General features: G+C 43.0%; 3 protein-coding genes across 4 annotated transcripts in view; all 3 read right to left on the reverse strand.

The window, feature by feature from the left end:
* The window catches only part of CRACR2B (calcium release activated channel regulator 2B), a 794,336-nt gene that overhangs the window by 677,209 nt on the left and 91,198 nt on the right, over window positions 1–25,929 (reverse strand). The window lies entirely within an intron of this gene.
* Window positions 1–25,929, reverse strand: part of PNPLA2 (patatin like domain 2, triacylglycerol lipase) — a 365,554-nt gene that overhangs the window by 172,188 nt on the left and 167,437 nt on the right. The gene's annotated exons all lie outside the window — the stretch shown is intronic.
* Window positions 12,097–25,929, reverse strand: part of CD151 (CD151 molecule (Raph blood group)) — a 48,371-nt gene continuing 34,538 nt past the window's right edge. For both annotated transcript variants that reach the window (XM_081314690.1, XM_081314691.1), the window contains exons 6-8: window positions 20,672–20,824; window positions 18,218–18,304; window positions 12,097–14,310 (exon numbers count right to left, since the gene is read on the reverse strand). In XM_081314690.1, coding sequence (XP_081170816.1) covers window positions 14,251–14,310; window positions 18,218–18,304; window positions 20,672–20,824 — 300 coding nt within the window. In that variant the 3' untranslated portion in view covers window positions 12,097–14,250. The remainder of the gene's footprint in view (window positions 14,311–18,217; window positions 18,305–20,671; window positions 20,825–25,929) is intronic.

A 25,929-nucleotide genomic window follows, 5' to 3' on the forward strand; every position in this document is an offset into this window, starting at 1 on the left:
ACCTCACCCATAAAGGCGAAGTACTCAAGGAATAAGTGAAGCTTTAGCAGCTTTTTTGTAAAGACTCTGTAATGTTTGCCAACCCTGGAATTGTGACAATTCATTGAAATGTTCTGTTTAAGAATATTGCCGTGCAACCAGAGAGCTGCTGACAGTCCATCAACAAATCAATTGCACTGAACGCCTCCACAACTGGCTGTGATATATGAGGCATAGGAAGCACCAGGTAAGTCTCAGCCTGGCTACCCTCTAAAATCTTCATTAGTGGTTTTAGAGACAAAAATACATTGCAGTATCGATCACCTTTGCTAATCAAAAAAGGAGGGCTTGCAAAAACAGCAAGTAAATGGAATCACTTAGAGATGGAAGGATCTCAGCCAAATGGAGGAGTTTAAATGGGATGAGATTTAATTTAGAGGCCATAAATGCAAAGCACTCTATAATGGCACCCAGCATGGGAATGCATAATGGAAGAATATTCCCTTCACTTTAGCTAGCACAGAAGAACGATACTTTCTTGATAGGGCAGAGCAATTACATATGCTTTTTGACTCTATGGAGTCAATCTATGGATTTACCCAGAAACCCAGTAGATCTTATCCATTTTTAGACCCTTCCTTCACTTCGGTTTTCAATCTGACCTTTCCTCAACTTCTCCCTGCTCTGAGCACGTATGGGGAGTTGCCACTGTTTATGTTGCAGCTGTTAATAGCCCCCTGCAAATGCACAGTAGGGTTTGAAGAGCAGGAGATCAACAATACTAAGTTTGTTAATGGTTTTCTTTGTTTGTTTGTTTTAAAGGGATCACAGAGTTTTTCTTAATGCATTAAACTCTGAACCAGTTCATTGCCCCTTCTTTCTAAGGTTGCATTCACACAACAGGCTTAACATATCCATATTTTTCTCAACTATCCCAGTTTTTTGGGGAGTGTGCCTACAGTGAAATGTTCGAGTCCATAGAGTTGAAGGATGGAAACATTAAACCTCTTCTACCAAAAGCTCTCTGGGTCTTCATACCCGAGTTCTACCTCCTGCTTTTGGGTAGCTGGCAGATGGTTCCTGCTGCCCTCACCCAAGCAGCATTTTATTTGACATCCTTTCCTTTCTCTGCTGGCACTATTGACTGACAGCCAACAAGATACGAAGCTGGATGCCTGCTACAGTCTAGTGATATGAAAAATTAGATGAAACTTTGAGAAGTGAAGAATCCTTTCTTACCTATAGTTAAAGATGGCAACCATATCATAGTCCAAGTCAGGGCACAGATTGCAGTAATCCAATGAACAAACAGTAAACCCAAGAGAGAAGGAAAGAGGCAAACACCACAGAGCTAAGGCCTGAAAACTTGTTCTCAGAGTTTTCTCACAGGGAGTGAGGCCAATAAATAAGCTAAGCTGAGCCAACACCCCAATACCACAGCTGAGACCCCTTACTCATTAGAGTCTAGTGTCCTAGCCTGATTTTTGGCCAGTCTATGTGACCTATGGAGCTCAGTACTCTGCTGTTTAAAGCCTGTTTATGCTTGGGATTAGATGGCTGGACTACAGAGTCAGAAGTACAGGCAGGGAGTCCTGAGGACTTGCTGATTCTACTTCAGCCAGAATGGAGTCATAGGGTTCTATATTGCTGGGATCATCCCCTGCAAGACTGTTATTCCTAGATGCCCTGGGCTGTACTTTCTTCTCTTCATCAGAATACAAGTCCAGCAGGGCCACAAAATTCCCCCACTTGTTTAATAATAATAATAATAATAATAATAATAATAATAATAATAATAATAATAATAATAATAATAATAATAATAATAATAACAACAACAACAACAACAACAACAGCAATAAAAATAAAAATAAAAATAAAAATAAAAATAAAAATAAAAATAAAAAATACAAAGACCTACAAATAGAAATAGAAAGACTGTGGCAAAGGCAAGCAAGAGTAATACCAATAGTAATAGGCACCTTGGGTGTAATCTCAAAACAACTGGAGCACCACTTGAACACCATTGACATTGACAAATTTGCCATTAGTCAATCACAAAACACAGCCTTACTAGGAACTGCTTCAAACTGCATCAAAAAATAATAATAGTTAAAATCTAATTGCCCTGGCAGCCCTTTGTGAAAAAGCAAGTTCTCTTGACCAAACATTTCCTTGGACATCGGCAATATTCTCTCAGAATAACAGAGTTTGGAAGGGACCTTGGAGGCCTTCTAGTCCAACCCCCTGCTCAGGCAGGAAACTCTATACCATTTCAGACAATTTTTTTAAATTTTTTTTAAATTTTAATTCCATTTATATCCCACCCTTCTCCGAAGACTCAGGGCGGCTTACAAGCTTAGCAGATTGGACAATGGTTGTCCAATCTCTTAAAAATTTCCAGTGTTGGAGCATTCACAACTTCTGCAGGCAAGTTGTTCCACTGATTAATTGTTCTGTCAGGAAATTTCTCCTTAGCTCTTGCCTGTTTCTGTCCTTGATTGGTTTCCATCCATTGCTTCTTGTCCTGCCTCCAGGTGCTTTGCTCTTCTTTGTGGCAACCCCTGAGATATTGGAACATTGCTATCATGTCACCCCTAGTCCTGTTCAATAAACTAGGCATACCCAATTCCAGCAACCATTCTTTATATGTTTTAGTGTCCAGTCCCCTAATCATCTTTGTTGCTCTGCACTCTTTCTAGAGTCTCAACATCTTTTTTACATCGTGGTGACCAAAACTGGATGCAGTATTTCAAGTGTGGCCTTATCAAGGTGTTATAAAGGGGTATTAACACTTAACGCGATCTTGATTCTATCCCTTTGTTAATGTAGCCTAGCACTGTGTTGGCTTTTTTGGCAGCTGCAGCACACTGCTGGCTCGTATTTAAGTGATTGTCCACTAGGACTCTACGATTCCTCTCACAATTATTACTATTGATCAAGGTAGCACCTATACTGTATGAAAGAGGGTGCTCTCACATGCTGGGCTGTCTTCCTAGTGATTAAAAAGTAAACATGGGGCAAAGGGACGTGCTCCATCATTTTAATTTTAGAATATGAAATCATTTCAAGAAGTAACAAATAAAATCATTATTGTACAGCAGGCCACGTAATTTAGAAGTGTGCAGCCAGAGGATTTCACCCTTTCCCTGGGCAAGAGATCAATCTCACAAGAGATAAACAAAATCAAATATAATTATAAAAAAGAGATAAAGTATAAAAATTGTATAATTATAAGCTTGAAAATTCAACATCATAGAAAGAGAGTTACAGATATTTCTTGATCATGACCAGTAGGTAAGTGAAAAATGGCCAGTAACAACTACATATACCTGATCTCAGCTTATACTGTAGAGCAAAAAGTATTTCAAAAATTCTATTTGCCTGCCTATGTTGAAAACATTTTGATTAATTACAAAAAGCATTAGATTCACTACACAATGGTGGATTAAAAGTATTTGGAATGTTTTGAATTCAGTGGGAAAAATTAAAGCGCTTCCAAATAATGCAATGGAAAATGAAAACAACTTTGATGGCAACACAAAAGAATTTCAAGAAGTCAAAATCGGAAGACTTTTTTTTAGAGATACTTTGTCTCTATTGAACATGTTCTTAGGCTATGAATCATCTAAGCAAGGGCCAAATGTTTTACATTTACTCTTCCTATATGATTTTAAACTATATGCAAAATCATCTGAAGAAATACATTTACTTTTAAGGTTAAAGGTAAAGGTTCCCCCGCACATGCGTGCTAGTCGTTTCCGACTCTAGGGGCCGGTGCTCATCTCCGTTTCAAAGCCGAAGAGCCAGCGCTTGTCCGAGGACGTCTCCGTGGTCATGTGGCTGGCATGACTAGATGCCAAAGGCGCACGGAACGCTGTTACCTTCCCACCGTAGTGGTCCCTATTTTTCTACTTGCAGTTTTACGTGCTTTCGAACTGCTAGGTTGGCAGAAGCTGGGACGAGTAACAGGCACTCACTTTACACGGCACTTGGGATTCGACCCGCCAAACTGCCGACCTTCTGATCGACAAGCTCAGCGTCCTAACCCAATGAGCCACCGCATCCCTTACATTTACTTTTAGATACTGTTAAACCCTTTAGTGATGACATCAAAATGGTATTTGGATTGAAAAAGGATGTGCAATACTGGCAATAAAAAAGAAAAAATTGAATACTTAGATGGAATACCAGCAAAATGCAAACAATGAAAATGGAGGGAAGTTTACGTATTTGGGTGCTTCGATATTTGTATACTTAAGTGAAAAAGAAAACCAGCACTGAATATGGAAGATGATTATTTAAAGTTTTCAGTCAAAGCTGAATGATGGTAATACAAAGTCAAATAATACAAAGTTGTCCTTGCCATATGCTGTACAACAGATATTGTTGACTGGATTCAGATGAAATTAAATGTTTTAGACCGCAAGACCCCAAATATATGATAATACATCATGCCCAGAAGAAGCGCCGGTAAGCTGGAATGTTGCAGCATCTCCAGGGTCTTGTGATTTACATTCAGGTGCTTGGCAACTGATTCATATTTATGACGGTCACCGTGTCCCAGGGTCATGTGAAGTGACCAAAACCTGCTGCAACCACCCAGCAGACGGGGGGAATAAAAGCCAAACACCCCCCACCCCCACTGCCAATCCTCAACAGAAATGCTCACAACAATGAAAACCTTGGAGAGGAGGAAGAGTGCCGCTGGGCAGGCAGGCAGGTGTCTTGCTCAGCTGTGGCTTGCGGGGCACTTTTTTCAGTGCCATTGTAACTTCAAACAGTCACTAAGCGAACTGTTGTAAGTCGAGGACTACCTGTACTTTATCACTTTTTTCCTCTTTTTTGTCATCAAGTTTTTGACATCTTGCTAGGCGACTGGTGGTACTCAGATGTTGCCATATCCTAAAAGTGGTACAATGGGTGAAAAGGTTGAAACGCCCTGACATAAAACACTGAAGAGGTGTAACAGTAAATGAAAAATTAGAGAGATAAATCTTGACATGGTCAATATCTAAATGAAATTGAAGGCAATGTGTATAGTAACAAAACTTGGCAATAGTTTCAGACTGGCTCAGTCAAGAAGAAAAGAGAAAGCTTAATATTTGCAACATAAGAACAAGTGCTAGCAGCAAATGCCATAAAAAGAAAAATTAGAAAAAGTGGAAACTTATGGAAAGACAAGGATGAAACTACTGACTATCTGATCAGTAGTTGTAGCAAAATCGCCTAGACACAAATGATCCTAGTTTGACACCTTCTCTATACAGTATGTCAGAATTTCCTCTGACAAAATTAAGGGTAAGGGTTTTTTGCCATTTTGAGGGAGGAAATGTCCTGAAACATTTGCTCTTTTTTTTTAAAGGAAAGGTTTCCCAATTCCCAGAAAAAAATAAAAGCAAAATTCCAGCCCCACCTATCACCCTACCCACTAAGTATCTCAGTGCAGCTCTTGCCTTAGCCACCAGATTTTGCTCCCTCTGTAGCAAATCAAGGTTTACAGACTGAGTGGGTTACACAATGTGCTAAACCATTGTCCTCGCTTCAGGCACTTTGGAGAATCGCTTGAGTCCCTCCTCTTTGTGGCAGCCCCTGAGATATTGGAACACTGCTATCATGTCCCCCCTGGTCCTTCTCTTTGTTAAACTAGACATACCCAATTCCAGCAACCGTTCCTTATATGTTTTAGCCTCTGGTCCCCTGATCATTTACAGTGTCCCATGGTCACATGATTGCATTTTACAATGGTTTTGCCAAATTGTGACAGTTATTTATGGTTTTGGGCAAAACTGCGCCCATAGCAGACCATTGGTTCACTTAACGACCAACACAAAAAAGTTGTAAAATTGGGTCAGTTACATGACCCATCCTTTTTTATAACTATTACTCCATTTGACCATGATAGAGAGGCTCCATTACAGTTGTAAGTACTGCATGTACACCATGTTAGGCACTATGTTGGAGACCTCAAGGAAAAAGGGGTTTTCACATAAATAGAGTAAAATGGGGCAGAACCTGGAAATGTGGTGTAATAGTAAGATTCAAGTTGCTTTAGATGTGTGTGTGCTTGCAACTCTCCAAATACTGACACAGAAAAGTGAAACTATGCTCATTCCACCTTCATAAACACTCTGTCAAAAAGATAAAGCTGATTGGCCCAAAGCAGCATAGTAAACTTGATAATGCTTCCTGAGAATTAATTTGTAGGAACCACTTTTATACAATCATAGTATATTAGCCTCAAGTAGTAAAATTTAGTGGGACTGTGATATTTCCTGTTGAGGGGAAGAAGATTTTATATTTGAATGCTTCATCGCTAAAAAAAAAAAGATCAGTGCATAGAGAAAAATAGTAGAGATGCAAAACTTAACGCAAAACTTTATTGAGTACATCATTTCGGCACAAATGAAGCACTCAATAAAGTTTTGCATTAAGAGATCGGATCATCTCAACGGTGTTTGCTCAGTTGAGTTCATCAGTCGGAACTTTGACAAGAACACTGGTAGCTGCTAAAATAGCTTCTCCCCACAAGACGCTTTGTTATTTTTGATATCTGATCATCTTCTAACTTGTGTAATTCCCTCCTATAAGACCAAACAAAATAAAGGGTAAGGATATTAGGATTGTACCCAATCCACTACTTCAGGGGTGTCAAACTTTCCGTGTCACATGACATGTCACAACATATCGTGACTTTTTCCCCCCTGCCGGAGCTGGACTGACCACAACTTCTGCATGATGCATCCAGCCCACGGGCCGACAGTTTGACACCCCTGCACTACTTGAACAGCAACATCCTGGACCATTGTGGCGTGCATGAGAATTTTAACAATCCATCTGATGAAACACCATCTGAAGAAGAGATGATCAAGAAAATACTGGACTGTGCAGAAATGGATAGACTTACACTGAAGATTAAAGAAAAAGAAGACACAGAATACTTACAGATATGAGATGTATTTTATCACTGGCTGGAAAAATGGGGTAGAGATTAGGAATTTAATGTGCATTATTAAGTAAAACAAATGGACCCAGACAACATGTTGTTTGCTAAGCACTTATGAATTGTAAATGCAGAAAATGAATAAAATATTATTTTTTAAAGAATTTTAATCATTCTAAACCAGGGCTATGAATTCTCACAGGTCTTTCCTGTGGAAATGCAGACTTGGTGGGAGCCAAAATCAAAAACATCTCAAGGGTGCCAGATTGCCTGTCTCTGTCTTTATATAACAAACCCAATGTCAATGCTGCAAACATTGACATGTTTTTGCACTGACAATATAAGAGGCAGCCTTTTGCTTTAACTGTTTGGTTTTGAATTACTAAAGCACGGGAGGAATGCAACCCGGATGTTTTGACAAGATAAGGGATAGCCCCTTCAGAAGGGAAGTGAAACTTTGTGTGTTAAATTAATTGGTAAATGTGATTCATGACGTAAGGGAGGGAAATTCTGTAGGATGTGGTGTGTCAAGGGGAGGAGAATTCAGATTCTGGCATCCAGCCATGAGTGCCGATGCTCCATTTTCATTATTATAGACTTTTTTTGAAATAAACAATCATGCAGTGTACTTTGATCTATCTTATTAATCGGAACCATGACACCATGCCAGAATCTTCTTTCTTTCAAACATCCTGGGAGTCCTGAGCCCCTGCCGCTGTCTCTAGTCAGGGAGATAAGCTGGCAAAGATTCAGGGAAGAATCTTCACCATGGGAAGAGAAAGCCTGGCTGCTAATGAAACCTCAGAGGAGGAAGCAATAGACGGCTTGCTGTGGGAAGATGAGTTTGGGCAGATCTCCAACCCTCAGCATCTAAGTGAACCTATCTGGTTGTCAGGCTGGAACCACTCCAGTGGAGACTACAGATGCCTTGAGACTGCACTGCCAGAGTCCTCAAAAGCAGAATGGTGGAGAGCTGCCAGACCATCTGCCACTGAGAATTTGGGTGAGTGGAAAATCCTGTCTGCAGACCAGACAGCCTGGCAGCCCCATGAGTCCCCTGCCAGGCCCTCCAGACCCACAGAGACAGAGGACCCCAGCCTGGGGCCTCTGCAGCAATGGGAGGTTGGGGAACCCCCACAAGTAAAAGGCCAACAACCTCTGAGCTTGCCACAACTAATAGAGGCCTTGCAACAGCTGGAGGTGGTGCAGAAGCCTGGAAATCAGAAGCTGGTGGGAGGACAACAACAGCAAAGGTGGCAGCAGCAGGGCCCAAACGTGCAACCCCTGAACATACACCAGGACCAGTGGGGACAGCAGCAGTGGAGGCCCCAGCAATCAATGATGGCCCCACACTTCAGAGCAACCTTTGATGGGGACTCAGAGAAACTGAATTTTTTCCTAAACCATTTGAATCGCTGGGCCTATCTCTATCCGGATCTAGGTGCTATGGTCGATGTGATTGCGTCCATCCTAGAGGAAGAAGCATCCGAATGGTTAAACAATTTATATTTTGACAACAGTTCATTTTTATTCAATTCTTACTGAAATAAGAGTCAGTATGACTGCCTGTATGGTGTAGAACAGTATTTGTGATCCTAGCCCCCTAGAGTGACTGATTCCCCAAGATCCTTTTAGAGGTCCTCAAAATCAAAATTATTTGCCTGCCTATGTTGAAAAATAATGTAAGATTCAAATCCCATCAAACAGTTGTTAGAATTGGCAGTGGCATTGAATTATATCTTTTTATTTTTAAATATAGTAAATATTGATAAATATAACCCACACAAACAAAATCTCTTTTGAGCTCCTCCAGAATTTTTAAGTGGGAAGAAGTCTTGAAAAATTAAAAAAAAAAGTTTAAAAAATCTTGTTTTAGCTCAGAAGTGGGGAACTATGGCCCCTTTATCACTTGTTCACTTCAACTCCCAGAATTCCTGAACCAGCATGGCTGGCATAGGAATTCTGGGAGCTGAAGTTCACCAATCATAAAGGGACCATAGTTCTCCACCTCTGTTGTAGATGGTCAGTATTAGTACTGCAGCCTTCTGTTCTTGATGGTCTGTAATGTGCAGAGTTCAACTCCCAGAATTCTCAGCAATGGAGATGATGGAATTCTGGGAGTTGACATCTCCATGCATTTGGAAGGTGCTCAGGTTGGGGACAATTGGTATAATAGTTAGAGCCCTCAGAGATTGGAGAACAAAAAGCTTTAATTTGAACTCTGTTGTACATCTATGTCACTCATTTACTACCTCTGAGTCAAATACTCGCTCTCTGACAAACTACCTCACCAGATTGTTGTGAGAATAGAATTGGGTGAAAGAACTATGCACGCTACTTAAACCCCTCAAGGAAAATCAGTAAATAAATATAATTAATAAAGGTCAGAGGGGTTTTCTTTCTCCCCTCAGGAGCAACAAATGGTTTACATGGTAAAGTCTTTGGAGTTCTTTGAGACAAAGGAACATTTTACTCTTTTAATTGAAACCTGATGACGAATGTCTTTTATATGGTATTGAACAAGCGCGCCGGTTGTCACTACAGCGCAATGTACAACATTAGGAGTTTGGACATGAATCTCCCTTGGAGGCTTTTATTTCTTCTTTATGCTTCCAGATCTTTATACACTACATGTGAATGATGTGATCTTTAACATCAATGGCTTAATGAAATCCTGGCTCAGGAGGTTACGGAGTTACGTCCACATGAAAAATAGAAAGGCGTTCTTATTGATGTATCCACGGAGGACCCCCTTGCTACCACTGAGCTGAGGAAAAAGAGAACAAAAGCATTTTGAAATGTTATTGATCATAGGTTTTCATGGGGTTTCCAATCGTTATTTCTATTTCCCATTGCCTGGGCTTTTAAATTTCGCAGACAACAGAAGGCCTGTGATAGAAACGACCAACTTGAAATGCTGAATAAATTCACTCATTTTCCTCCACTATCCAGCTGCAGTATTCTTGTCACTGGAAAATTGCTTCACGCTGTATAAAGCAGAGATTGATATCATAACTGCAGAGTGGAAACCTCAGGCTCATACTGAATACCTTTGGGGTCTTTAATAAGGGCACATCTTAGGTTAGTCTCACCCCATATTCCATGGATCGCTTTGCACTCATGCAATAAGAAGTTTCAAAACCGAGGAAGAATGCAAGGGCCCGCCAATTACTTTTTTCATGCTTTGAAGCGAGCTTGTTCTTTCCTACTTCCATTAAGGCTTTTTAATAAACAAAAACACTGCAACAATAGAATCCCTAGGTTTACTAAGAAGCAAGTCCCATGTTTCTATTTGATCCTAAAGCAGTGGTTCTCAACCAGGTATGCCATGGGCTTGTCTCCAGTGTGCTATAGGAATTTCGTCTTATTTTTTCAATATTTTTTTGGCATTATGTATACTCTGTATAAACTGTATATTCAATTCAGGGCAGATATTTTTAAATATTGCATAACTTTCTCTCAAACTATGTCTTACATGTTTAAAAATACATATATAAAATTAATAATTTTCTGGTGTGTCACAGAACTACTGCTACATTTGATATTGTGTTGGCGAAACGCAGTTGAGACAAAAAAGTTGAGAACCAGAGAACTTCTGTGTTGCTGTTTAAATTACCAAATTAATTTTATTTGAAATCTCAAATTGCTCCAAACCAAGACAGCTTGATGTAATAGATGCCAGTCATAGGTAATATAGAAAAAAATATGCAGTAGATCAGCTTTTGACTGAAGAAATTACAGGAAGACCTTGTTTACTGACTGCCTCATTTGATTGTTTTGAAGTTATGGTGATGGTGAAAAAAATAACTTTGTGACCAAGGTGTGCATTTATGACCTTCACGGCATCTATTACTGTACATTTGCCATTACAGTCAGTTTATATGCATTGTCCTATGCCTGACCCATTTTTGCTTCCTCCACACAGTTTGTTTCAATAAGTAATCTCTTCCTGAGTTATTTTTGTCTACATCACAGTGCTTCCCCAAAACATAACCACAAGTTAACAAGCTCAGTTCTGTAACCTTAATTCACTGGCTCCCAGCTGCTGCCTGTAACTGACAAGATTTCAATCACTTTCACATTTCTGCTTGGAGCTGCTAGTGCACTAGGCAAACAGTAGTGCTAACTCACTTCTTTCTATGTGCATTCTCCACTGTGTGCTTGTTTACTCTTTTATAATCCCTTCCTTTCCAATGCATGTAAATACAAACATGAATTCTCTTACTAATTATCCCAGTGCTGAGGTGAGGATTCCAAAGGGTGGGAGAGTGAAAGGGCAGGGAAAAAGAAAGTTAAAGTATAGGCATGATCGCTTAGCAACTGATTTGCTAGTCCCACTTGTAATCATGGAACAATAATACCCTGTATAGTCTACAATGAAAGAGAGGCAAGACAATTTTACCCCTGCATTATCACTATAAAATAGAGGTGCACATCCCAAGTTGCAAGACCATGTACATCCTTTAAAAAAAACTTGGACTGGGTAGTCATCAAATTGTAATGATATTAATTTAAAAATTACTAAAAAAATATTTTTCCCTGACTCCACTTTCTTTTTAATCACAGCTCCCAAGCACCCCATTCAAAGCACAGGCACAACTTTCAAGCTGGAAAGAACATTACATACCCCAGACAAACTCATGTTGATTCAAGGAGAAATCTGTGTGGCTTTCTTAGGAACAATTTGCCATTTGCCAGGGAAGTAATGTGTCATTACATTCTTCCAGCATTGCTTGCCAGTTCCGACTACATTTTTGGGGATTTTCTGGTGATCTCTCATCCAAGGCCAACCTTTTATGAGATCATCCAAGATCACCGGGTATTTAGACCTACCCATTGGTAACATTACAAATTAACTGCAGCAACAGATAGTTAGTCTCTGGTCCAGCACATAAAAATGTAACCTGACTTGCTCTAATGTTTGCCATATGAAAAATATTTTAATACAGATATTATTTCAGAAGATGAAATGAGCTGGTTTTCTGAAATGCATGAGTAAGGGGTAGCGGTAGAATCTGTTTTTATTAACCCAAAAGGCAATTATACTTGAGCTAAGGAGGGTCCTGGACAACAAGAAAATTGAGAACTTCCCTTTTGCACAGTCTTCATCCTAGGAAGATGTATTGCTGTTACTCTTCCATTGTATAGGTCAGTTCAGGATTAAACAAGACAAATAAAGACACATTTAACTTTATTGGCCAGCAACATAAACTGCATTTAAGCATGGTTAATATATACATATATATATATATTAAAAAAGGTAAAAAGAGCAGGCACAGTTTACCAATCAGCATATCTGGTCTGCTTATACCATGGCACTATTTGATTCCCAGAAAGAAGGGAAAAAGAAAGCTAGCCAATATGCGTGTACATTTCAGTAGTCAAACATCATTTCAAGCTATCATAGCAGTAGTTTAATTAATAACTCATTTCTCAAGGAACACACCATGCCGTATTCAGGAAATAATTCACCCCTAATTATAGAAATGAATTTCTGCCAATAATTTAAGACCTGTCAACCTTTACAGTGAGAATAGCTTCCCCACCACCACCACCACTCCAGTGTGAACATTTACAAAAGGAAGATTTGTCTTCTCATCTTCCCATTTGCTTTCTGAACATTCGTCTCTTGGACTCAAAACAACAACGTGGAAGTTTCAGAACTGTGTGAGTTAGTGTTAGTATTTGCAGTAAAAAGAGAGATAGATTTTTAAAAATACTTTTTTCCACCTTTCCTTTCTCTGAGAAAATGAATAGTGATTTTGCGGTGGGGTAGGGAATATATAAAGGTCCGGGCTGGGGAAAAAAAAAAGTCTCAGATCAAGTGACTTCCCTTGCTGCCAATTCTGTCAAAAGAACCAGTAAGGGAAGAGATGGGGGAAATGGAGAATGGTATTAACAGCTTCCAAGTAAACCAAACAAGAGTTTCCCTGCTAGGCTCCAAAGCATAGTAGTCTGTTAACCAGGGATAGGCAATTTCCCTCCTATGAATACTGTATGGACTGCATCTCCCCAAAAAACCCAATTGGCATGGCCAGGGATTGTAGGAACCACAATCCATAGCGAACACTTTAAAAAGCACACTCAAGTGCCCACTGCTATGGATGAGGGGCAAATGTGCATTAACTAAAAAACTTTATACTTGAAACCCAAAAAAGGGACAAGAAATGTTCTAGCTATGCCAACTGGACCCTGAAGAACTTTAAAGGATAGGCATCTTCTCCATGTGGATGAATTCTTGGGAAATCTAATAAATCCAGTGGTGGGAGCCAGCGCCCGGTCAGCCTCCTCCACGGCACCAGATGGAGTATTACTACGGCTGCAAAGAAGCAGTGATCACTTTGCTGATCAATTTTCAAGGATCACTTTTTAGAAAAGACACCACCTGCTCAACATTTTTTTTTCCCCCAATGAATCCCACTCATAATGTAAGGTGAGCAAAGTTGTGTATCTCTTCCTATCAGGTCATGCCTGGCTGGTAGACTTTCATATCAGTCTTCAAACTTGATCATATATTTTTCCCCAATGAAAAGAGATGTCATTTTGGAAATGGATCTAATTCTATGAAGAGTTACTACTGCATTCCACAAAGTGGGATTATTTCAACAGCCTTCCATAAGCAGGAAATCAGTTTTTGATACCTTTTTTTTAAGTCCAAAATCTCTAATTACGTGAACAAAATAATGTCTTTCAACACTTGGTTTGAGAAGCACAAAAGAATATTCTTCTCCAGAACAAAAATATTCCTTGAAGGGGGGGAGAATGTGCAGGGAACCTTATTCATCAATCCCCGGGTAGCATCCTGTAGGAGATCGGGAGGAAAAATTTCCCAGTAGAAGTATCTATTGACAGAGCTATCCTCTTGGGTAAGATGTCATGAAAACTTCCAGAAAGACATTATATTTAGGAAAAGGAAGAAAGCATCTACTGCACGCATACAATGCCCAATTGTCATATCTCAGAGCTCAAAGACCTTGATTGATGGTTTGAGAAAAGACTAAAGGCACCGCATCCTCGGGAGCTCTGAGGGACTCTTTCAGGTTGTGTGCTTGCTTGTAAAGAATTCAACCAGGCTGCATTCTATAGCTCCATTATAGTTGGAGTAGGGGCAGGGAAATGACTTAACTGAGCACTGAATTCCCTCCTTATTGACTCAAGGAGGACTATTATTTCTGGCAGAGACACTAGATGATCCTAGAATGATGATCCTTGAAGCAGCAAAGTCCTGGAAAGGTTGATAGTTCTGTGCTGCTGTAGAAAAGATCAGGGTGATGGGCTGGAACGTAGGTGATGGGCTGGAATTGAACAGGTGGGGGGTCCATGAGCTCTTAGTAAGGCTCTAACTTCAAGCTATTATACAGACAGCAGGTAAAGCACATCCCAAATATCTAGGAGACAAAGAGAACAGAGGTAAGTAAGAGGAGGGGCATAATATTAAGCCAGAACATCTGTGGTCCCATGCAATTTATGTGCTTTGTTTATATCCTGCCTTTATTACTTTTGCAAATAACTCAAGGTGGTGAACATATCCATCAACTCACCTCCTTCCTCCTATTTTCCCAGCAACAGCAACACTGTAAGGTGTTGGGCTGAGAGAATGAGTCATTGGCCCAAAGTCATCCAGCTGACTTTCATGGCTAAGGCAGGATTTGAACTGATAGTCTCCTGCTTTCTAGTATGGTACTGAAGGGATTTTATTATGTTTAAGGTTGATGTTAGTAATATTGATATTAGTAGTGATACTTTTTGTATATATGGCTTTTTTTCTCATAGAACGCTCAGAACGGAGTTCCGGCACCTTTTTTGGATGGAACCTTGTTTTTACGTGCTTTCGAACTGCTAGGTTGGCAGAAGCTGGGACGAGTAACAGGCGCTCACTCTGTTACGCGGCACTCGGGATTCGACCACACACATATATGATTTAGGTACAGGGGATTGCTTACATGAAAAGAACATGGTAAGGGGAGGGGGGAAAGGAGTTATGGTGGAGCCTGGGTTGTTGTATATGAGTCATCATCTAGGAATTATTTTTCTGTACCTTTTGGTTCCTAGTACCAAGACCAGATCTCTTTGTTCTGGAAAGGTATAAAAGGTGGAAGACATCTTTCCTGGTTGTTGCCTTCATCTCTCTACCAGCCACGAAGAGAGATGTGGCCACCCAACTCTACTTTGATCAAAATAAAAGTTGTTTGCTTGCTGAAACCTCGGCTCAGGAGTTTCTTTTGGCTCTTTTAAATTCCTGAGTAATGCTGGGGCAATTGTGAGGCTAAGTGGGAAACATTACAGTACCTTAACCACTAGAGCAAACTGGCTCCCGGTTTTAGTGTTTCTTCGATTCCCAGAATGATACGAATTGGTGCAATTTTATATCAATTTTGCTAAAATGTAGGATGGCAAATAAAGGCTTCAATGTTAACTCCCAGAATTCCCTGGCCAATGGCTTAATGGGGGTGCTGCTGACTGGAGATGGTTAACAGGATAAGATCTCACCTGTGCCGTCAGTGTCTTGGTCTTAGCTTTTAGAAACTTTTTTTTGCTATTTATCTTTGTTATCATTTATAAGTTGCCCAGAGTCTCTTTATCAGTGAGGTGGATGGCATAAAAATTTAATAAATAAATTTTAAATCAAATTGTATCCTATAATCAGGAATGCTGTGGGTGCATTTAGGTGGACCTATAGGAAGGAGTAGGGACGCGGTGGCTCAGTGGGTTAGGACGCTGAGCTTGTTGATCAAAAGGTCGGCAGTTTGGCGGGTCGAATCCCGAGTGCCGCATAACAGAGTGAGCGCGTTACTCATCCCAGCTTCTGCCAACCTAGCAGTTCAAAAGCACGTAAAAATGCAAGTAGAAAAATAGGGACCACTACGGTGGGAAGGTAACAGCATTCCGTGCGCCTTTGGTGTCTAGTCATGCCGGCCACATGACCACGGGGACATCCTCAGACAAGCACTGGCTCTTCGGCTTTGAAACGGAGATGAGCACCGGCCCCTAGAGTCGGAAACGACTAGCATGCATGTGCGGGGGAACCTTTACCTTTACCTATAGGAAGGAGTTGGAGATTTCATCTTGGTAAGTCATGAGGTAACTGAACAGGGTGGCAATGAGCTTTTAAGACAAATCAATATATTACACATAGGGACATTTCTTTCTATAGCATTGTAAGAAAGCAAAGCCTGGATTACATCCTAGTGTGCAGATCCTTTTTAACAAAAATTATCAAGTGAGCTGTACTGTTCTTAGAAGAACTGGGCTCTCTCCAGCATTTTCACAGCATGCTTCCTTTTTTTACTACAAACAAAAAGCTAACACTCTCCAAAGTTATTTGAAAGTGCAGGGATGAGGGAGATACCCAGTGATGTAAAACTACTAATTTCCTAGACACTGAATGTAATTGTCACAGTGGGTTACACCTCTGATGAGGGGAATTTGTAGAAGCTGTTCAAAAATCTCTCCCTTCCTCAGGGCTTTGCAAAGCTGATTTGTTGTTGTGCTACATGAACACCAGAGGGTGCTGTTTGGCTGCTCTACAAATGTTCACATTTCTTGAAAAAGACACTGTCTAGCTTAGCCTTCCCCCACCCTTACCAGAAAAAGGGAAAAAAAATAATTACTAGAATTTCCATTTACACATTTAACAAAATGCAATTTAAAATAATTCAAAAACTCAAGAGTCTCTTTTTTGTCACTGAGGTCTAGACTGAAAAGCGGGTTCCAATCCACAAATAGGGCTGCTTGTATCAATTTTTAACCCAGCATCCAAACAACATGAAATCACATGGCTATTCATACACAGTAAAAATCCTATTTAGGCAGGGAAGCGTCTAGATCAGGGGTAGGCAACCTTGGCTCTTTTATGACTCATGGACTTCAACTCCCAGAATTCCTGAGCCAGCTGGCTCAGGAATTCTGGGAGTTGAAGTCCACGAGTCATAAAAGAGCCAAGGTTGCCTACCCCTGTTCTAGACAGTAAAAGAGTGTAGGTCTTCAGAGCCAATTATGCTCCTTTAAATACTGACTGACTTTAAAAAAAAAGTGGGGATAACATCTTTGCAGTGTTTGTTTATATAGTCCTTTGCCCTGGAGGAACACACAACCTCCAAGAGTAAATGACAGCCATAAATCTTCAGGATCCAGAAATACTCAATTTCAAAAAAAGATACAAGGGTGAGAACATTCCAGTGCATATATAGTGTAAAGTAAGATGAGGTTTCAGCTTAAACTATTTGCTGTTGTAAAAATATAAAGTTAAGTTCAGGTCAACACCTTTATGTATGACTGGCAGGGGTGGGGGGTGCTGCCTGGGTAAAGAAATAGAAAATAACAATTGTTTCAATATTTTAAAGACATTTTTGACAGGAATTTGTTTGTATTTACCTGGCAAATCATGATCTATCCATCTGTCTTGGTGCCAGGGTTTTTAAAGATGTTTTTAATGTGGTTAATTTTATAGTTTTATGATGTTTTTATGTTATTTTCACTTTTGATTGGAACCACCCAGAGTTGGTACATAAGATTGAGGGGGGGGGAGAGACATAGCGACTATATAAATGTTTAAAATAAATAAATAAATGCCTGTGCTTCAATATATTTTGCTCCCACAGATCCTAAAAACAAAAGTGGTAACCGTGATGGATGAAAACAACTAAAACAGCATACTCTTTGTTAGTTGAGATATATAGTGACTAAAAGCCACAATGAATCCTGAAGTTCATTTATTTAAAATATTTATTTATTTAAAACATTTATTTAACTCCCCCATCATGTCCAACTCTGGATGGCTCCTATCAAAAGTGAAAACAACATAAAAACCATAATAAAACTATAAAATTAACACATCATCACAGATCTATAAGCTTTCTACCACTTAATCCTGATTTTAAGACACAGTTTGCATAAGAACTCTGAATTGACTGTCATTCTGAAGTTTTTTACTTAGGCTTCAAAAAATACCTCTGAGAGAAATATAAGATCCCATGTTAGCTTCTCCTTGAAATTTTATCACATTCGTTAAAGAGGATGGCACTCTTGAGAAGTATTTTCTATTCAGATTTTTTTTAAAGTCAGGCGAATAAATGAGATTTCCCTTTATTACCATGCAATCTTTAGCAAGGTTCTACTTTAATAATAAAAAACCCTTACCCCTACTTCAATTAGGGGTAAGCTGTAACACTGGGCCTCTTACAGTACAAATTTTGGTTACAGCCTTCCAATTACCAACCACCACGACAAAGTTGGCTTTCCAAGTGGCCTGTCAAACTCAAAGCATGCATAATTCAGTCTTTGCTGGTTACATACCTGTACAAATGCAATGCTGAGTCCCACAGCTCCAATAATTATCAAATGTTCCTGGATAAAGTTCCCCAGCTTTGTGATACAGCCACCCTGGGAATAAAACATTGAGATGATGTTACTTTTCATACCTATCTTAAGCTGGTTTTATCTTCCCGTGCTGTACAATGTCACCTCCTTCAAGACACAAACATACAAATGGATGGAGTAAACACAGGCTGATACTTGTGGCAAAACTGTCATCAGCTTAAGAATCATCCCCATCCATATTGTGACACCCATGTCCTGATAAGCTTTCTATAGAGCCTTGTATGGAGTGGGTTTAAGGAGGATGGGTGGAGTCATCTTTCAACCAGGAGTAGAGGACACGCCTAAGAAAGCCTGATACATAATCTGGGATCAGCCAAGCCTAGCTGTCATTTCTGGAAAATAATGCAGTTGATGTCTTGCCTGCTTCTCCTTCAGATCTACCAAGTTCTTGCAGACACAGAAAATTACCAGGATAAGTGGTTGTGTAACCTGAGCATATATTCTTTTTTTACAGACATATTCTTTTTTATGTCTGAATGTTCATTATTCATTTCACACCCACGCACCCCAGCAGTGACACAAGGATATGTCCCACGATTTTAAAATTGAGCCAGAAGGAAACATGCTGAGACAATCTAAAGTCAGATCCTTCATTGGCCATGAAGCTCCCAGATGCTCTCAAATCTGCTGCCCATTTTGCCTCACATTTCTCACAATCTAGTTCTTGCAAAGATAAAAAACAAGTGATTAAAAATAATGACCGCAGTCATGAATTGTCCCCTTCCACCTTATCCTCCTTATCAATTGCCTCCCAGGGCTATATAACTGCAGCGGAATAAATTAAGTAGTATAACGGAGATCTTCCCCAAAGCAGTCATTCTCAGTTATGTTCTCAATCTATTTATGGCAGGTCAAATTCAAATACTGGCTGGAAGAAAAACTCTTCGAGAGGAAATGGTTCGTTATTGTTTCTAAGTCTTTGGGAACACTGCTTATTTTGTGGGTTATCTGGAGTTCCCCATTGAGCATTCAGAGCAAAAATAATCAAAAAACTTGTGACAACTTAAAAATATCCCATTTTATTATCATCATCTAAACTTCCGTGAATTGGAAGAAGTGGTCTGAAATCCACTTTTATACAATAATAAACCGGCTAGTCTTTAAAGTACCTCAGCCCTCTTATTTTTTTTTAATAATACAGCAGCAATGATAGAAGGAAGGTTCACCATTTAGAAACAAAGACAAAAAGAGAGAGAGGAAAAAGATGCAGGGAAAAATATAGGGAAAATTCAGATAAATGTGAAGGAATTTTCCTTCAGAAGAGTCTCTTTCCCCATCATTTTGGATAAAGCTAAAAAAAAAAAAGTCCCCTGGATTCAGCAGTCAGCAATTACGCCCTGAGGCAGAGTTTGGTCTGCCTCTGCATGGCCAAAACAAGCTTAGTTGCAGAAGTTATTCATGTGCCTTCATGTCCCTTAATCCTACCCTGAGCCCCACTGAAAGGGACTGCTGCTTCATCATCATCATCCAGCAAAGTATCCTAGAGGCTGAAAGCATCAACCAGCTTGGTGGAAAAATGGAATTTTGCACTTAAATCAATTCTAAAGAATTGGAGTAGAAATGGACACTTTAAAATATGTGCTTCTCTGCTCTTCACCCTGAAAAGCTTATGTGCGCAATAAAAACATAGAAGAAAAATACTCTTTAGGGTGAGTTCAGGATATTCCCATTCGTTTTCTTAATAAAAAAAAGTAGGTTAGCACTCTTTTCTTCCAGAATCTTTCGCTTCAGTAGGGCCGGCCCTGCCAAGGAATATAAGTATCTACTTGCTTATATGTTTACTTCTCTAGAACAACATAATCAAGATAAATACAGATAGTCCTCAACTTACAACCACAACTGAGCCCAAAATGTATGTTGCTAAGAGAGACATTTAAGTGAGTTTTCCCCCATTTTACAACATTTCTTGCCACAGTTCAGTGAATCACTGCAGTTGATAAGTTACCCAAGTTGTTAAATGAATCTGGCTTCCCCATTGACTTTGCTTGTCAGAAGTTCACAAAAGGTGATGATCACATGACTTTGGGACACAGAAACGGTCATAAAAATGAACCAGTTGCCAATCATCTGAATTTTGATCACATGATCATAGGGATGCTGCAAAGGTTGTAATTGTGAAAAATGGTTATGTCACATTTTTCAGTGCTGTCGTAATTTTCAATGGTCACTAAACGAACTGTTGTAAAACGAGGACTACCTATACTATGGTATAATTCTAGATTGAGGTTGTTATGATGTTCAAATGCATAATGACCAAAGTATGATTGATCACAGAGCATAATCAATCAAAGGTCTCATCAGTGTTTTCTTAAGATAACGACAATAGGAGAGGTCCCGGGTTTGTTTGATTTCTTTTTAATTTTTTTTTACCTCTTTGTAGATATTTGAAGGATGATCTCTTCTACCACATGCTTCAGTTATTGTCTTGCAGCAGCTGTCTGGGACCTTCCTTCCTTCCTTTTCAACTTTGTACCAATAGCTGTCACTCCAGTCTGTGTAATTATGACTGCCGCAGCACTTAAACTGAAAAACACAGGCAACGAGACATTATGAGAAAACCAAAATTGCATGAGGTATTGGGCCAAAATTACAAAATTATGTTTCCTGTCTTTGACAACACATCTTTCTGGTATGCACAACTTGTGGCCATTTTTTCATAAAAAGGTCAGTACGCAACCACCCACCAGCCAGACAACAAAAAATAAAACTTTTTTTTACTAAGCTTCTTGTTGCCATTATATAGTTACAAGGCTGTGCATCTCTTCCCACAAGAAGCAGTAAAATTCACTTTGTTTCTGGAAGCTTACAGTGTCTCTTTTCAGTTTGGGAGCTAGAAAAATGTGTAACAGTACAGTGTAGGCATCAAATGTTTCTCAAGAAAGCTCCTTCAAAAAAAAAACCTGCACTCAAGTCAGTCCTCGTCACTTGCTTTTGGAAATCTTCAGTTGTTCTATTAAAGATAGAACTGTTATTATTACAAAGCCCTGAGGTACCTGAGAGATCAAATTTTTCCAAGAGTCTCTCTACCTGTCCAACTAAGTCAAGCAGGATGCTTATGCTGCAAATCCTGTCAGCCAAAGAATATTGGCTGACAGGGAGTAGAAAAACCGCCTTTTTCCTCAGTGGCCCCGGCTCAATGTAACATCCTCCCTTTGGGGATTAGAAAGGCCCCAGTCCTGTTAGTCTTTTGTAAGGCCTTAAAAACCTGGCTATGTTCCCAGGCCTGGGGTGTTGAAAGTGTCAAGGGCTCCATTTCCTGGCTATATTGCTAACGGGCCAAAGATCTTGCTCTTGTGTATCTTGAACTGGATGTTTTAAATGTTGTTTTAACCGGTTTTACTGTTTTTATTGTTTTAAAATGTTTTTGAATTTTTATAATATATTTTCTGAACTGTAGAGAAGGGCGGCCATTCTGAGAGAGATGTAAGGAAAAGACTGAACCACCCTCTGGCACTAAATGCTTCATCTTTCTAGAGCAGGAGTCTTCAAACTTGCCCCTTTTAAGACTTGTGGACTTCAACTCCCAGAATTCTTCAGCTAGCGTGCCTGGCTGAGGAATTCTGGGAGTTGAAGTCCACAAATCATAAAAGAGCCAAGTTTGAAGACCCCTGTTGTAGAGGAATACCTGGAGCTAATGAAGACTTGAATTTGATACAATTATATTAAGAGTCTCCTCTTAATTGGAAGATATTGGCACCTACTGTTAAATATAAAGCCATTCTTGGTCGCACCACTTCTGCTTCGTATCCATGGGCCTATGCTGGCCTCCACTGGTTTGTTCAATCAATGAACAAGTCACTTTAGTTTTTCTCACTATATCAAGCTACACTCCCTGCAAGTGGATGTTATGTCAGCTGGGTGTGGAAGAATCATTGCTGAAAAATGTAATTCCCTGTAAAGACATGGCATACTCAAGCATTTCTGTTCAATTACGGTCAAAAAGAGTCTCTTCCCTTCCTTGTACAGTCTTTTTCCATCTGATATCATGATTACACAGAAGTATCCCAAGCTTCCAGTTTGTGGCATGAATCCAGAACCCATATATGCATAATCTCTGAGCAAGCCCAGAGCAGCTTATTCCCTGTGCATTCATATTATACTGTTAGGCAGCAATCTCATGTATGTTGGGAAGTTAATTTAAATGCAGTTGGATTTATTTCTGAACAGTTTGGAACATACCGTATATACTTGAGTATAAGCCGAATTTTTCAGCCCACTTTTTGGGCTGAAAAATTCCACTTCGGCTTATACTCCAGTCAACAAAAAAAACTTACCGAGGACTTGTGCGCGGCCGAGGCTTTGGTGCTTCCGGGATCGCCCGCACCTCTCCCAAGCCACCGCCGTCCGAGACCTGCCGAAGTTTGGGGAGGTTTGGGGAGGTGCGCGCGCACCTCCCCAAACTCCGCGCCTTGCCTGCCTGCTTCTTTCCGCAGCGGAAAGAAGCAGGCAGGCAGGGCGCGGAGGAACGGAGACTTGCCGACGTTTGGGGAGGTTTGGGCGCCTCCCCAAACCTCGGCAGGTCTCCGTTCCTCCGCGCAGACCTGCCGACGTTTGGGGAGGTTTGGGCGCCTCCCCAAACCTCCCCAAACGTCGGCAGGTCTCCGTTCCTCCTGCCGACCTTTGGGGAGGTTTGGGCGCCTCCCCAAACCTCCCCAAACCTCGGCAGGTCTCCGTTCCTCCTGCCGACCTTTGGGGAGGTTTGGGCGCCTCCCCAAACCTCGGCAGGTCTCCGTTCCTCCTGCCGACCTTTGGGGAGGTTTGGGCGCCTCCCCAAACCTCGGCAGGTCTCCGTTCCTCCTGCCGACCTTTGGGGAGGTTTGGGCGCCTCCCCAAACCTCCCCAAACCTCGGCAGGTCTCCGTTCCTCCGCGCAGACCTGCCGACCTTTGGGGAGGTTTGGGCGCCTCCCCAAACCTCGGCAGGTCTCCGTTCCTGTTTGGGGAGGTTTGGGCGCCTCCCCAAACCTCGGCAGGTCTCCGTTCCTCCGCGCAGACCTGCCGACCTTTGGGGAGGTTTGGGCGCCTCCCCAAACGTCCCCAAACCTCGGCAGGTCTCCGTTCCTGTTTGGGGAGGTTTGGGCGCCTCCCCAAACCTCCCCAAACCTCGGCAGGTCTCCGTTCCTCCGCGCAGACCTGCCGACCTTTGGGGAGGTTTGGGCGCCTCCCCAAACGTCCCCAAACCTCGGCAGGTCTCCGTTCCTGTTTGGGGAGGTTTGGGCGCCTCCCCAAACCTCCCCAAACCTCGGCAGGTCTCCGTTCCTGTTTGGGGAGGTTTGGGCGCCTCCCCAAACGTCCCCAAACCTCGGCAGGTCTCCGTTCCTCCGCGCAGACCTGCCGACCTTTGGGGAGGTTTGGGCGCCTCCCCAAACCTCCCCAAACCTCGGCAGGTCTCCGTTCCTGTTTGGGGAGGTTTGGGCGCCTCCCCAAACCTCCCCAAACCTCGGCAGGTCTCCGTTCCTCCGCGCAGACCTGCCGACCTTTGGGGAGGTTTGGGCGCCTCCCCAAACGTCCCCAAACCTCGGCAGGTCTCCGTTCCTGTTTGGGGAGGTTTGGGCGCCTCCCCAAACGTCCCCAAACCTCGGCAGGTCTCCGTTCCTCCGCGCAGACCTGCCGACCTTTGGGGAGGTTTGGGCGCCTCCCCAAACGTCCCCAAACCTCGGCAGGTCTCCGTTCCTGTTTGGGGAGGTTTGGGCGCCTCCCCAAACCTCCCCAAACCTCGGCAGGTCTCCGTTCCTCCGCGCAGACCTGCCGACCTTTGGGGAGGTTTGGGCGCCTCCCCAAACGTCCCCAAACCTCGGCAGGTCTCCGTTCCTGTTTGGGGAGGTTTGGGCGCCTCCCCAAACCTCCCCAAACCTCGGCAGGTCTCCGTTCCTCCGCGCAGACCTGCCGACCTTTGGGGAGGTTTGGGCGCCTCCCCAAACCTCGGCAGGTCTCCGTTCCTGTTTGGGGAGGTTTGGGCGCCTCCCCAAACCTCGGCAGGTCTCCGTTCCTCCGCGCAGACCTGCCGACCTTTGGGGAGGTTTGGGCGCCTCCCCAAACGTCCCCAAACCTCGGCAGGTCTCCGTTCCTGTTTGGGGAGGTTTGGGCGCCTCCCCAAACCTCCCCAAACCTCGGCAGGTCTCCGTTCCTCCGCGCAGACCTGCCGACCTTTGGGGAGGTTTGGGCGCCTCCCCAAACGTCCCCAAACCTCGGCAGGTCTCCGTTCCTGTTTGGGGAGGTTTGGGCGCCTCCCCAAACCTCCCCAAACCTCGGCAGGTCTCCGTTCCTCCGCGCAGACCTGCCGACCTTTGGGGAGGTTTGGGCGCCTCCCCAAACCTCCCCAAACCTCGGCAGGTCTCCGTTCTTCCTGCCGACCTTTGGGGAGGTTTGGGCGCCTCCCCAAACCTCCCCAAACGTCGGCAGGTCTGCGCGGAGGAACGGAGACCTGCCGAGGTTTGGGGAGGTTTGGGGAGGCGCCCAAACCTCCCCAAACAGGAACGGAGACCTGCCGAGGTTTGGGGAGGTTTGGGGAGGCGCCCAAACCTCCCCAAAGGTCGGCAGGTCTGCGCGGAGGAACGGAGACCTGCCGAGGTTTGGGGAGGTTTGGGGAGGCGCCCAAACCTCCCCAAACAGGAACGGAGACCTGCCGAGGTTTGGGGACGTTTGGGGAGGCGCCCAAACCTCCCCAAAGGTCGGCAGGTCTGCGCGGAGGAACGGAGACCTGCCGAGGTTTGGGGAGGTTTGGGGAGGCGCCCAAACCTCCCCAAACAGGAACGGAGACCTGCCGAGGTTTGGGGACGTTTGGGGAGGCGCCCAAACCTCCCCAAAGGTCGGCAGGTCTGCGCGGAGGAACGGAGACCTGCCGAGGTTTGGGGAGGTTTGGGGAGGCGCCCAAACCTCCCCAAACAGGAACGGAGACCTGCCGAGGTTTGGGGACGTTTGGGGAGGCGCCCAAACCTCCCCAAAGGTCGGCAGGTCTGCGCGGAGGAACGGAGACCTGCCGAGGTTTGGGGAGGTTTGGGGAGGCGCCCAAACCTCCCCAAACAGGAACGGAGACCTGCCGAGGTTTGGGGAGGTTTGGGGAGGCGCCCAAACCTCCCCAAACGTCGGCAGGTCTGCGCGGAGGAACGGAGACCTGCCGAGGTTTGGGGAGGTTTGGGGAGGCGCCCAAACCTCCCCAAACAGGAACGGAGACCTGCCGAGGTTTGGGGACGTTTGGGGAGGCGCCCAAACCTCCCCAAAGGTCGGCAGGTCTGCGCGGAGGAACGGAGACCTGCCGAGGTTTGGGGAGGCGCCCAAACCTCCCCAAAGGTCGGCAGGAGGAACGGAGACTTGCCGAGGTTTGGGGAGGTTTGGGGAGGCGCCCAAACCTCCCCAAAGGTCGGCAGGAGGAACGGAGACCTGCCGAGGTTTGGGGAGGTTTGGGGAGGCGCCCAAACCTCCCCAAAGGTCGGCAGGAGGAACGGAGACCTGCCGAGGTTTGGGGAGGTTTGGGGAGGCGCCCAAACCTCCCCAAAGGTCGGCAGGAGGAACGGAGACCTGCCGACGAGCCGCGGCCACACAGGGTATTCCTGTGTATTCAGGCTTGCAGAACGGCGGATCGGCTTATACTCGAGTCAATAACTTTTTCCAGTTTTGGGGGGTGAAATTG

This window comes from Vipera berus, assembly GCF_964194415.1.
Source record: "Vipera berus genome assembly, chromosome: 1".
NCBI lineage: Eukaryota > Metazoa > Chordata > Lepidosauria > Squamata > Viperidae > Vipera > Vipera berus.